At 40.1% G+C, this 14,486-nt stretch overlaps 1 protein-coding gene across 1 annotated transcript in view; it reads left to right on the top strand.

The window, feature by feature from the left end:
• The window catches only part of nkd2b (NKD inhibitor of WNT signaling pathway 2b), a 28,796-nt gene that overhangs the window by 391 nt on the left and 13,919 nt on the right, over nucleotides 1-14,486 (top strand). The window contains exons 2-3 of the mRNA XM_044117656.1: nucleotides 14-40; nucleotides 144-235. Coding sequence (XP_043973591.1) covers nucleotides 14-40; nucleotides 144-235 — 119 coding nt within the window. The remainder of the gene's footprint in view (nucleotides 1-13; nucleotides 41-143; nucleotides 236-14,486) is intronic.

Below are 14,486 nucleotides of genomic sequence, written 5' to 3'. Positions count from 1 at the left end.
TCGGGATCCAAAGCGTCCAAGCGCAGAGAAAACCCCGAAGGTGAGGATAAACTTTCATGATTCTCCATTATAGAGGCTGGCCGGAGCTGATCAGATGATAAGTCTCAGATTGATCGTGGTGCGTCTGTTTCTCCGTGTTTCAGGAGACAGTTTTGTTGTGAATGCCTTCCTCCGGAGAGGGATGGAGGAATGTGAGAGGTACAGCGCAACAGATCACAAACTGAAAAGCATGCAGGTACACACTTTCTATTTTCTTCTTCTTCCCGTTTTAATACCACATGTCTCAAATAATTGCTGGCTTTAACACATATCACTCATTTTAATAAGACTATACCCTAAACCTCCAATTTCCTTTTGCTGTGCATCAAGGTTTCGGTGTGTAAGATTTGAGTGTTTGCAGAGGTAATGAATAAGCAAATTACAGGAAGCTGCTGCTGCATTCAATTTCTTCCTCTAACCCAAGACCTAGAACTCCTTGACCCGAGTGGATGGGAACTGTTCTCTCTCTGATTTGTTTGTAAAAATTGTAGCTTGTTGTTTTTTCTGTCATGCCTGGCTCTGACACAAGACTGTTGTGGTTATTCCATCCCTGCCAGAATCGCTGGATGATTTGAGAGCCTTATGCACACATACACACACACATACAGCAGAGGCTCAAGCCGGATGGAAATGTAGTCCTTTCTAAGAGTGACAGATATAAGTTTACTCTTGTGTTTACTCTTGTGGCTCCTGGCATCATGACCCAGGGTGGTGTCTTTCTCTGTAGTGCCTCCCATTCTAGTGGCTTCTGAGTGGGCAGCCCTCTGTGGCGTTGTAACATTACATCACTTCGAGTACCTCGACTCGAGCTCGAAGGCAAAACTCCACAGCTAGGGGCTGATGAATCGTGAGATGGGTAGCTGTTATAGTGAAAGAGCTATGGATTATATCAGGGCCGTAAACCGCCCACTCTGTGCAAATTATAAGACTACTTTGCTCTGGTTCAGAGGAGCCTGACTTTACACTCCCCTGAAGGAAAACCACAAAAGGCGTAAGCTTGGCGCTCATTAGTCTGCAGATCCCACCCACCTATCAGTCAAAGTCATGAGACTAATTTCTTTTTGCGTCATTAATTTCTATAATTATGAGCTTATTCACACCCAAACAGTGGATCTCTATCAACTCTTTTCATGTGTCTTTTAGTGATCGCAGCAGGCACATCTTCTGACTGTGTTGTAGTGAAAACATATGTGCTGTGTTTACCGTATAATGTCATCTATTCTAAGTTTGATGTTTGTTTATCTACTGTGACTCGCAAAAGTATTCACACCCCTTAACAATTCCCACATTCTGTCACATGAAACGCCAACGCAATCGAGAAGTTGATTATTAAGGAGTGGACCCCCATAATTTTCTACATTCCCTGCCAAAAATGTCCAAAAAGGTGGCCATGCATTTGTATTCTGACACAGTTTAGTCAATATTTTGTACAACTACCCACTGCTGCAATTTCAGATGACTTTTGCGATGTTTCCACCAGCTTCTGCATGGGAGGAAGAAAGTTAAACCATTCTGGTGAAACTTTGGCTGTTTTTCTATGGTTGTAATTTGCTATAAGGTCAGTATTTGGCCCAGTCCCGAGTCCTTTGCCGTGTCTGGTAGGCATTCTGAATAAAAGCAATCCCACAGCATGATGCTGCCACCACATTGTATAAAAATGGGCATATTCTGTTCATGGCGATTTTTGGGGACGTCTGATTAAAAAGAAGCGAGTAAAGATGCAAATCACAGTTTAACGTTTCATCTCTAAATCGTGTATCACTTAACTTTCATTTTGTAATCATTTCAGATCCAAATGAGGTGCATCAACGTTTGACAGAATGTGAAAAAGCTTGAATATCGAGAGGCTTTAATTGTTCTTTAAAGAATTTAATTTATTATTCCTCAGTATTTTTAGAAACTTGAGGGCTCAACTTGAAAATACAACTTCACGCAAAGTCTTCTCTGCGCTAAACACTTTTGTTAATTGCAGCTGCTTTTTTTTTTTTTTTTTTAAAAGACAGGGCTCAGGAATTAAATTTCAACAAGCAGTGACAGCTCTATTTATTACTACTACATTTGTGTAAAATCATAAAATGTTCCTAACATTAGTTTTCTCTTCTTCTTTGGCATTTATAAGATTTAACTTCATTATAGCACTTTTTCAACTATTTCCAAACTCTGCAAATGAATTATTTACTTAGATCAAATTACTTTGTTGAATTTGTATGACACAATTATTGGATTAAAGGATCTTGAATGTCTGGAGATCAAACCGTGATAAAACATCCCCAAGTCAAACAGTAAATAGCCGGAATGCTTTTTGCCCTTTGCCTTTTTTTTCCAGGCTTATTTTCTTCTCCTGTGTGTTACAGCACATGGCTCTCATAAAAAAACGAGAGTTAAAATCACTGATGATTGTAAATGTGGGAGAAGACTGGCCAAACACATGGTTTAGCTCTGACCATCCCCCTAGTTCTCACTGTCAAATAGGGGGGTGAGCAGGATTCCTGAGTTGTCTGGCTTTGACTTCAAAGAGAGAACTGGGAGTTATAAAAGGGCTCTGATAACAGTGGAGGCTCCGAACCCTCACTGCTAACTTCTCGAAATCCCCCCCACCCGTCCTGCCCTTATTTGGGGGATGGGCTGGATGACAAAGTGCCAGAGTGACAGGGGCGGGGGGGGAAAAAAACATCCATGTGACCAATATGTCCTTAAATCGTCCAAATAAAGCAATCATTTTCATCTAGGAGATTGTGACTGCTTCTCTGTGCTGTAAGAAGAAATAACAAAAGATCAAAGGACTGAAAGAGCTGTTTAAATATTGATAATACTGCAAACCATGATTCAAGATTGTAGCTGGAAGGCTGCCCTCTCCGTGTGATCCTACTGTCTTCTTAAAGTTTGGTTTAAGGAGACAAAGCCTGTGGGATTTAGCAGGATAACTTGACTCACTCTGGCTGCAGTCATTTGGCTTTTGACACCTCTATGCAGGTGTTCGACATGACTTTAACCTGCTCACACACCTGGTGTAATGTCAAAGCTCCACAGATGAAACGAAAGCATAAAAATGCAGTGAAAAGTCGGCGAATATGCAAAATCGCTTCTTACTTGTGCAGGAATAATCTGCGTTAAGGTTCAAAGGGATAGTTGAGGATTTTTTAAAGTTAGGTCTTGTGAAGGTCTTTATAAGTAATGGATCCCTTTACTGTTGTAGACATATGTCATATCGCAGAGAATAGAAATGACGAAATCCTCAATGCAGTGGAAGGTTAATATTGTACATATGCATGGGATGCAATGCTATATTAGTGGCTGTTAAGAATCTGACCTTCTGGGCTTTTATTCTGAAGTAGTTAAAAGAGAACTGATGTATTACAAGTGTTAGAAATGTTTAAGAGTACATTTTTTTAGATTTTATGACACTTTTTTGAGATATGACAGGGTCAATTAGGCCCTATGTATAATAATAATAATAATAATAATAATAATAATAATAATAATAATAATAATAATAATAATAATAATAATAATAATAATAATAATAATAATAATAATAATAATAATCATACTTTTACCATCGCTTTGGTCAAGTCATTTTGACTAGCAATTTTCATACCTATAGTAGGTAAAAATAGTTGATGCAAGGGTATTTTTCAGAGGAACCATTTTAGGCTAATGCTAGAAAGTATAACTCAGGTGTCTCAAAGGTAAAGAAAAAGAACAGCTTTTGCAAATGCAACTTTTGTGTTTTTCTGAATGCACTGGTTTTAAGATGATGCAAGTCTTGTATTGGTCCGTCTCAGAAAACCCGTTAGGTTAGCTTCAATCTGTGGGACAACCTAGTCTGGATTTACACTCACAAAAGACACCAAGAGAGATTACAGAACTTCACTAAAAATACAGACTGTTCCTTAAAGTGTTTCCCCTTTAAAAACAGCGACCCAAAGCTAACATGCTCAAGTCGGCAAATATTGACAAGTTAATTCATCCTTTCTGCACCACCTTTTGTTCCCACGTTTCCCAAAGAGTTGGCTGGTGAAGTGGGAGTGTGTCAACATTTTAAGTTCCACAACAAAGGCCTGCATTATTCCTCTTTGAAAGGTAAACAATATCTCCCTCCAAGTAAAAAAAAAATATTCAGGAAGGGATTTAATCATGTGCCAAAAGTTCAGAGACGCTAATTTATTTTGACTTACAGAGAGTTGCATGTTACTTAACCTTTAATATTTAATTAAGTTTAAGAGCATAGTTCCCATGCAGGCCACTAAACTAATTGTACTCTAATGGTTTTTTAGAATTCATTTGGAATCTGTGAATAAAACTTTCCCTGCGTAGAAAATCCCCTTTCAGTGATCCTGTTCAAATAGCTGTTTAGCTTGGACACTTTTACTGCTGGGCTTTTTTGGGTATATCTTCTAGTTGCCATGCTAATTTTGAGTTGTCTGAGTGCGATTTGCACCTGAGGCTGGGATATTTGTACAATCGGAAAACTACAGCACCTGATGTATTTCTATTTCTCAGCACACTGCTGTATGCATAAAACTGTGACCACCATTCTGACTTTGTAGTTGTGCATGCATGGGATGCCATCTTGTGGGTCTTTAAGTACTTCAAGGCTTCTTTTATGAAATATTTTTGTCAGCAACATTTGATTTTATTTATTTATTTATTTTTTGCTTTTGACTCATCTAACACCAAAACTGGGAAAGAAGCTGTTAGCCGAGGCAGGGAACAATACATGGTGGAGAGGAGACAAAAAGGTGTGCTCATATATGTACTGCTTTTGAAGAGACTTGAAGGCATTTGGAGAGTTTGTTTTTTTCCACCTTTTTTTCTTCTTTTTTTTTTTTTATATATATTTGGCTTCACAAGAAGGCGAGCTGTGAGCCTTCATCTCTGAATGAAAAGCATGTGGCTGGCATCCAGAACAGCGGGGTCTTTCAGCACGGCCCCAGCAGACATCTGTTTCTGGTTTGTACAGCAAAATCCTGGAGCAGGGAAGAGGGGCTGTGGTGGGAAGGGGGTGGTTGGGGAAAGAGAAGGAAAAGCGGAGGGAATAAAACTAGAACTGGGGTTAGGGTGTTTTTTTTTTTTTTTTTTTAATGTTCTTATTTAATAGTTTTAAAAGTAGGTGGATGAGGACCTCATTAAGATTATCCACTGACCATTAACCTCCTCTCACTTTGTCTACAGGTTCAATAAATGCAAATGAAGCACTCTTATGATCTTTTGGTGGAGACAGTCTGCCTGTGGGTACAACATCTCCTGGTTGTGTTCGACACCTCTCACAAGGTGTGAGATGGTTCATGCCTGCCCTTTTTCCCCCCCTTGCGTTTAATTGTTTCAAGCATGTATTGCCTTTAAAAGGTCAGGTTTCTCTGTCCGAAACGTCTGAGTGAAGAACCGGCTGGGTTCAGGGGCCTGTCCCTAATGGAGATGGATGTTAGAACCCTCAGAGAAGATTAAATGTTTAGTTTGTCTGAGGATATTTGTACTTTTGGAATGGTTCTGAAGCAATTTACTCTCTTTTACTGTGACTGGGCAGTGCTCATTAAAATGCTCACCATCCAATATAGTTAATAATCCATCTGAACCTTTTGGGGATTACTAGAACAACGATGTACCAACTGGTTTTATTGATGCTTTAAAACTGGTTATTTTTACTGAGACCTTTCTAGAAAAAAAAAATGCTAAAAGTTAAAAATATTTCTTAATTTATCTTATCATGGCAGTCATGATTTTCTGTTCTGTGCTGAACTTCTCTCTTCTGTGTTGTACCAACCTGTATGGCCACATAAAGATACCAGTGTATTGAAGTCACTCCTCTTTAGTTAACAGAGACAATTCAAAGAGGCAGCAAAAAGCAGCACTGCCACTGTTGCCTACTTCTTTTATTGTCTGACCTGGGCCTTGGCCTCCACAGTAACTGTCTTTTACTGGCTGAAGAAGAAAAAATAAATTAGTCTGTCTGAAATGGGTAAAATATTTCATCAACACCAGTGATGCAATGATGGTGGAGAGTTTCCAGCCCAGCAGATGCAAAAAAAATATGAGCACTCCAAGCAATCCTCATTATGAAAAAGTTTGGAGTTTTTGTTATTTGGATGGCAGAGTCGACTAATCTATTGCCACAGATGGTTTCTCTAATATTTCATCTAATTAAAAAGGGGGACCAAGCTGACCAATTGCAGATGACTGACCTGACTTTTCAGACTGATCATTTAAAGCTGCATCACTGCATATATATGAGTTACCTTTTGTAAAGTACCAAAAATTGTTTTAATGTGAATGGGAGATAAAAGTATTATGGCCATTTTTGTTTGGTAGTGTCCTGGTTATTAATGGTAAGTCACACCAAGGAGGTGATAATGTTCTAGTCTTGGCTAAGCAAACCTTTCTGTGTGGAATTTGAATGCAGCATCAGCTCTCAACTCTAGCTACTTCCTAGAACTCTAAAACATTCACATTAGGTCATTAAGTCATCCCAAATTGATTGGACACTGAATAGTATGGAGAAGGTTGTGTGGTGCAGTGCCTAAGAAACAAATACAGGTCTTAAATTTGATTCAGTTTGGTACTAAATGTTGGAATTAATGTAGGTATACTCCTGCTACTTAAAAAACTATTTATTGTCGGTTTATGCTGTATTTATTGCTTATACTATCAGTCAATAAGATCATTGTTGTTTTTCTGTTTAAAATAAGAGCATTTGAATTATGCATATCTTCCACATGTTTTTTTGTAAATACTGTGATACATTGAAATGGTGGCATATTTACCCAAAGTTGGAGAAAGTCTTACCAGCTCGTGGCTAATTTTATTTATCTGTCCTGACACAAGGCACACTCTTAAGTAATTGAATATAAATAATTATGCCCATATGAAAATTATGTGCTAAGCTTGTTCAACATATTTTCATGGTTATACCGAACTGAAGGTTTGCTCCTTCACTTTGCAGCCATTGGTTGAAACTTTAAAAAAATGGAAAATTTCAAAACCATTTTAAAGCTACCCGACAGTCAGATTATGGTATGGATATATATAAAGCTCACTGTGTGAGCTTTATATTCCCTAATGACAATCATGCGCAACACGAGTGTGCAGTTATGGTCTAATGTGTCCAGACTAGTAGGCAGTCTGGAAAACACGCATCATTTGGCTTTGAACATGGTATGTTGTTGCGCTTCTAAATGTATGTATTTGTACCTTGATGTGGCTGTCATAAAACATGTAGCATCCATCCTCCTGGGCAGCCTTAACATTGCTTTCTGACAATCTCTTTTGGTTTGATGTTATTGTCACAACAGCTGTCATGCCATAGAAGAGCTTTGTTCACACAAAGCTGTTAGATTTAATGAAATAAATAGTTGTTTTGGGTTTTTTTTCTCCTGCACCTCAAACCAGAACAGAATTTAATTAGGGGATAAAAAAAAGGACCCATACAAGATTTAGAAATGTTACAGCGCCTATCTTCAGACACAGAAAATGAAGCTGTTGCCTTTAGAGATAGCTCATCCCCATCAACGCAGCTTTGAAGTCACTTACTTCTTGTCATTGCTTTCATGATATTTATGAGATGTCTGTTTGCGCACTTCAGAGAGATCTGTGCAGCTTCACAGAAGCGGATGACAGCGAGTCTTGAAGCACTAACATGTGAATAGCTCGACTTCCAGGCTGGAATCCATCCCACGCTCTCAGCGACACTTGCGTGCCCCACATCTGCTTGGTCACTTATGATGGCAGGTGGTTCTCACCCCCGCTCAACCCGGATCAGCGTGCCTCTGGCTGTCCGAGACAACCCCATCATGGGTTAACGCCGGTCTGTGTCTTTGCCTTTTGCTCCCTGCCAAGAAAAAGAAAATACCTGAAGCTGGACTCCAATGCTTAGCGCTGACATTTTTGGCAAAGGCTGCTGGATTCAAGTCTGTGTTTGATCTTGTGCACTCGAAGCCAAGTAAAACACCAGGAGACTTAAAGGTTATTACTTTTTAGTGTGTCAGGTATGTTTCCATATAAACCTCTGTTCTTTTCCAAGTGGACTTTATTTCACAAGCCTTAGAGCTTCTGGGGGAATAGAATGTTATTTCAGTCATAGTTGTTTGTTTGTTGTGGGATTGTATTCTCCCTTTGTACAGGGTAAATTTTAATTTCATAATTAGTGGGAATAAATCCTAATATAGGCCAAGGGGACAACAGAGGAAGCTTTTAAATCCATTAAACATGATCAGACGAGACATTGTAGATACGCTGCCTTTCAAGATGCTGATTTTTAACATTTTTGTGGACTGAAAAAGCCTGAGGTTTTGCTTGTTTGCTCAAAGAGAGCCGGGGATTCCACTTTTACACATGACTGATCCATTGAGTTCAGCAAGTGGAAACCTGAGGTTGGGTCAGACGTTGACCAATGTACACATTACAGTATATAACCAGAAGAAACTGAACCTTTTCATCCCATAGGTGCATCAGAGGAAGGCTTAAAGCTACAAGTCAGATTTTAGCATAATTAAACGTAATAATCATTGAAACATTAGTTAACATGTCACTCTGTTTTCTGTTTCCTCATTTTATTGTACATTTTAATATCATAAAAGATTAAATCCCCGTAACCTTTCCCACTTGTGACATCTCAACTAGCGTGAGGCAACTAATCAGAGCTCAATTTGAGCAGCCAGCCAGTTGCATTTTCTACGTTTGTTGTTTTTTCTCTTCATTCATGTTTCTTGTAATGAATTGTTGATGATGAACACTATGTTCCCCAGATCAGAGATGTATTCAACTCCCACCTCTAGGAGAGCTGGACTCCATGAAGACATGGAGTCTGAATGGACCATGTCTCTCGCTCTAATATCTATCTGCTCTTAGCTGTAGTCATAAAGTCTATGGTGCCAGTCCCTGAATCTGTTGGTGGACACCAGCGGTAAGGGTTGCTGTCAAGCTTAAGAAGTTGTCCTACTGAACTGACTGGCTGAACTGAGGCATCTGAAAGGTACTGGTGTGGTCTGTGCTGGTGGAGAGGCAAAAACAAGAACCAGGGAGGAATAGTGTCATTGGACTGGCGGACTGGGGTTGCAGGTGGTTCCTGGATACTTAGAGGGGAGTCTGGCTGGCTTCAGGAGGATGAGGTGTGCCATCACGGCCGCAGTTGCACAGTTCCATTGTGGTGAAGAATTCTGAGCCCATCAGGTGAGGCTCTCAATTTAATGGTCAGTCTACATTCCTATCCTCAACAGAGGTCATGAAGTTTGGCTCCTGACCAAAAAAACGAGATCCCAGACACACACAGGGTGGCTGGGCTTTCACTTTGAGACAGAGTGACAATGCCCCCTAGTCATCTCCCCTGGGACTTTAACTAGGCCCCTCCAAAACTCTCTAATTTTTTAGCACTTAAAAGGGTGAAGCACTGATGGGAATACTGGTTTTCAAAGAACTGTATGCGTTAGAGCAGGGGTGGGCGCTCCTGGTCCTCGAGGGCCGGTCTCCTGCAACTTTTAGATGTATCTCTACTTCAACACACCTGAGTCAAATAATGAGGTCATTAGCAGGACTCTGGAGAACCTGACTGCTCTTGAGAGGTGATTCAGCTGTTGGATTCAAGTGTGTTGGACCAGGGAGACATCTAAGAGTTGCAGGACACTGGCCCTCAAGGACCAGGATTGCCCACCCCTGCGTTAGAGCATATACCCCGAGATGACATGCAAACAAAGGAGAATTCACTTGTTTTATTTTCAGTGAACATTTTAAAAGAAAGGTGTGAGGTCCTGCTGTGGATATCCATACTTCAGTGCCAGTTTTGTAAATCTATCATCAGTGTATTTACGTTTGTGTAAAAAAATTCCACAGTGGATTTTATTAAAGTAGGACACATACTACAGATTACAGCTTCCTATAGGCTGAAAACAAAAGGTTTGCCACAAGGTACCTGTGGAGAGATCCTATTTTTGTGAGTCAAATCTATTATGCTTTTCTGCTTATGCAAAGTTTTTGTCTTGTCTTTAACTTCTTTCTTGCATCTGCTGTATTACGCAGATTAAACTTTACACTCATTCTTACACACTCTTGCAATATGTAGTCAGCATTACAATAAAGGCTTATTCAAACTGTCGCATTCTGATTGTAGAGAAGCTCAAAAGAATTGGAAATCCTGACAGAAATGTGTTCACAAGTGAAAAGACTTCCCCCAACATCCATCTTCCAGCTCTCCATTTTCATATGCAGAATGCCATTTCTAGAGAGATATATCAAACTCAACCAAACCCAGACCCCTGAGGAGTTCGCCTCTCTGTTCTGCTCCGAGCAGATCCTTTCCCTCTTTGGGACCCCAAGCGCTGCACATGTGTAGGTATCGCTGTTACTCAGCTCATAAAACGATACAGTCACATCTGAAAGTGGTTAGCTGCTGAAACACACTGCTAGGTGCTTCAAAGTTTGGACCTCGACTTTTGCAGACAGCACAGACTGGGACTTCCTCAGGCACAAAGCAATTCCCCTCAGCTTGGGTATGGCTGCAAAAAACGTGCTTTTGTTACACAAACCTGTTCTCTCCATCAAAACCTTCGACGGGTTTCCACTACAGCGGAAGTGATTATTTTTGTCATGCATAGGGAGCGACAGGAACATTTTAATGATTCTTCATATGTGCTCAGAAGAAAAGAAAATTGTTCCCATAATCTGTGATGATTTTATAGCCCAACACCTTTTGTGTTCTTTCTATATGTGACAGGAAGGGAGGGAGAGGATGAAACGTTCCTGAAAGAGGCCTCTGTTCTCATTTCCTCTGAAGGCAGCCCTCTTTTCTTCCACCCTCCCATTTCTTTCCTGAGCCCCATCCACTTCAAAAAGCTGACCTGGCCCTGTGTGCTGTGTGTAACATGTTTACCTAAAGGCTCATTTCAAATAAACAGCGCCTCTCCTTGAGGTGCCTCCCCCCCCGTCACTGGGAGCCTTTCAGAGACACCATATGGTTACAGGAGATACATCACAATAAGAACCCTGTCTTTTAAAGCTTGCCGTTCTTTTATTACCGTATATTGCAGAGAAGATGATTACTATGGAGAAAAGGCTTAAAATAAACAAAAACTCTCAGCGAGCTTGAAACTTTCTCATAACGACAGCAAAATTCACTTGTATTGTTGCTCAGCAAGATTTTCCTTTATAACCAGCACCCACTTCTTTGTGTTGATAGGGGCCTGGCTGATCCTATCGCATCAAAGATGCCAGTGTATCATAGTATTTGAACTTTTACCCCCACTGTCACATGCTTTGCTTTGGGAACTCATGGTAGCACCTGATTATCTCATAACGCTTAAGGTCTTACTGCACATCAGCACTCTCTTCTTTTGTGATCCCTAAATCCTCTTTCAATAAATTCTTATCAGATGTCAAGGGTCCCCCAAGTGGAGTGCTCAGAGACACTCTGTACGGGCTCTGCCAGGCTTTTTGCTTTGCACAAAGAGATAAGATAGGGTGCAGAAGGAAACCGACGCAAATGTATTGCAACCCTTGTTTAAGCCTGGACTCTTTCCCAGACTTGCAGTCTTGGTTTTTATAATTATGGCTGCCAAAGCAGCCGTTTTTTGCTGCTTGCTCCACTGCTGCTGCTGCTGCTGCAAAAAAAAAGTGAGCTGCAACTGGAGGTGGGGCTGGGCTGAGCTTCCCTCCGCGCCGTAGCCTTTTGATCCTGCTTGCGCCATGGATGAATTACGTTTCAGAATTTCACACTGGGGAACAGTGTTTCAAACACACAGCTAGTCTGTCAGGTTTCTTGAAGTACTCACATTTGAGCCTCAATCTGAAGAGAACAAGCACATAGATTTTTTTTTTTTTCTCAGTGACTTTTATTACTTTCTTCAAATTCAGAAGTTTACATGCACTTTGATAACTATGTCTTTAATGTTTAGGAAAGATAGGATTTCTTTGTTCCAGAGATGAATGTGAAGACAGATGATGGCTGGAGATGGTTGAAGATTGCCTTCATCAAGCCTATACCTTTATTTGTTGAAATGTCATTCAAACTGGAAGAAGTCAATACCGCAAAAGCATGATTTTGTCAGGGACAAAACTGTATTTTGGAGACATTTTCTATGGTCTGATGAAACCAACAGTTAAGTGTTTGGTCATAATGACCAACTTTGCATTTGGAGAAGAACTCTTGCAAATCTGAAAATGCCATCCCACGTCAGAAGTACTTGAGGAGGCAGCAACAAATTATGGGGATATTTAGCTTCTTGAGGGCTTGCTGCACTTCCTAAAAACAGATGGCATCATAAGAAAAGAACGATATGTGGAAATAATGAAGCAACATCTCAAGACATCAGCTAGGAAGTTAAAGCTTGGGTACAAATGGGTCTTACAGATGGACAACAACCTCACTTATAATTCTAAATTAGGAACAAAGTGACTTAAAGACAATAAAGTCAATGTTTTGGAGGATCTCAAGGTTCTGGATCTCAGTCCCATAGAACATTTGTGGGCAAAATGGAAAAGGTGCTTGTGTGAACTAGAAGACCTACAAACCAGGCTCGTCTACGCCAGCTTTGTAAGGAGAAAGGGGGCGAAATTCTAGCAAGCTATTATCAAAAGGTTGTGGAAGAAAACTTGTAGCATTTCACACAAATTATAAAGTTTAAAAGACAATTATATTAATGACAAAGAAAAAAATCTGAAAACTTCTGAATTTGAAAAAATCAATAAAATGTCCTTTCTCATTATTTAGCAAGTACAAATGATGTTTAACTGAACACAATGTCACAAAGGTGTCTTTTTGAATGAAAAGTTTTGGAACAAAATCATGTAGTGTTACACCTGTAAAGTAAATGTAACGTTTTGGATAATAAACATTTAAAGATTTTTCACTTGCCACAATTTCTGGAGTAATTTATTGCGTCCATGGTCTCATACTCATGCCCTTATTTCTTTTTGAATATTGTAGGTCTTCAAGTAGTTACATGCATTTTACCCCCCATCTCATCTGTTCCTCTTCAGCTTTTAACTTGGTTCCCATTTCATGGGAGGTTGCACCTAAAACACCATAGCATGCTCCATCTTACATATCCTGCCTGCCTTCACATTAGTTAAAAAAACGTGAAGTCTCCTCGGCTTCCTGAGCACAGCGGGGGTGTATTTTTAGGAATCCTCAAGAAAACACTTGGTGTTGACCCTGTGATGACCTGCTGTCCAGTTCCAGGCGTGTGAGGAACTTCACAGCCTGGAATTAAGCCTGTTCTTCCAGTGTTAGGAATTCTCGTGGTCTCTGAGACTGACAACGCCTGTTGGCTGGAGGAGACAGAAGTACCTGATTGTCAGGGAGAGTTACACAACAGCAACGAGAGAAAGGAGATTAAAGGTATGCAGACGCTTTGAACAGGCAGACACAGATTTCCTTTTCCCTCTTTATGCCAGAGTCTAGATATTCAGTGTCAAAAACTATGCCACAGTCTAGGAAGCCAAGACATTTTTACCCCGAACAGGATGGCCACAAGCCTCAAATTCTTGGTAATATAGAGGAGCAGTACCATTTATGCAAACAAGCGGTGTCTGGGGACCTGAGGTTTTGGCAGACATTGCTGGTTATAGTTAGGCTATAGCAGATGAGTTATTAGAGGCTCTGCTTCCTTTATGTGCTGCATCCTACTGAACTGCACTGTGTATTTTGGCTGCTTCTGTTCTGCAGCCCTGAATCTCCTTAAGGGTTCAATTCAATAATAGTACACTATAACAGTCATTCATCTCTGTTTCTCCAACATAACTCTTAGACGAATGTGTTGAGAGTTCATGCTACATTGGTGACTCATTGGTTTTGGCTCTATAAGTGCCCCTTTTTGTGGTTACATATATGCATCTGCACTTCCGCAAGTTGGCCATCCATAGGGAGCAGTAACTAGTGGAATGGAGAGTTGTGGTTTTAAACCTGAACATGTCCTTCTCTTGTTTTAAAACATGTTAGGGAAATCAGTCTGAGATCTTTCAACAACATGGGTACCTTTCAAAGTGAGGAGACTAAAACTTATGGTAACACTTTATTTGAAGAGGTGTACATAAGACTGACATGACACTGTCATAAACATGACACAACATCTGTTATGAACATGAAGGAGTTTTCATGAATGCTCATGACTGTTGTCATGACGCGTCATCCTGTAAATGACACTAATGGAAAGTTGTAGTAAAAGTTGCATTACAAGTCCATTAAAAGTGTCAACTTTGCACTAAAAGTGTCATTATTTATCGAATGACCCTTCATGACAACAGTCATAGACATTCATGTAGACTCCTTCATGTTCATAACAGCTGGTATGTCATGTTTATGATAGCATTATGCCAGACTAATGCAAAACTCCTTCAAATAAGGTGTTACCAAACTTACTAACACACACAGGCAGATGACACTGTTTTAGCAACCAAGTGTATGAGTGAATTCCAAACAATAATCAATTATTCATGTTGGTCAAATAATAAATCAAAATGCA

The sequence above is a fragment of the Gambusia affinis genome, linkage group LG05, assembly GCF_019740435.1.
Source record: "Gambusia affinis linkage group LG05, SWU_Gaff_1.0, whole genome shotgun sequence".
NCBI lineage: Eukaryota > Metazoa > Chordata > Actinopteri > Cyprinodontiformes > Poeciliidae > Gambusia > Gambusia affinis.
The sequence above is the reverse complement of the archived record's forward strand: the minus strand, read 5'-3'. Positions and strand labels throughout refer to the sequence as shown.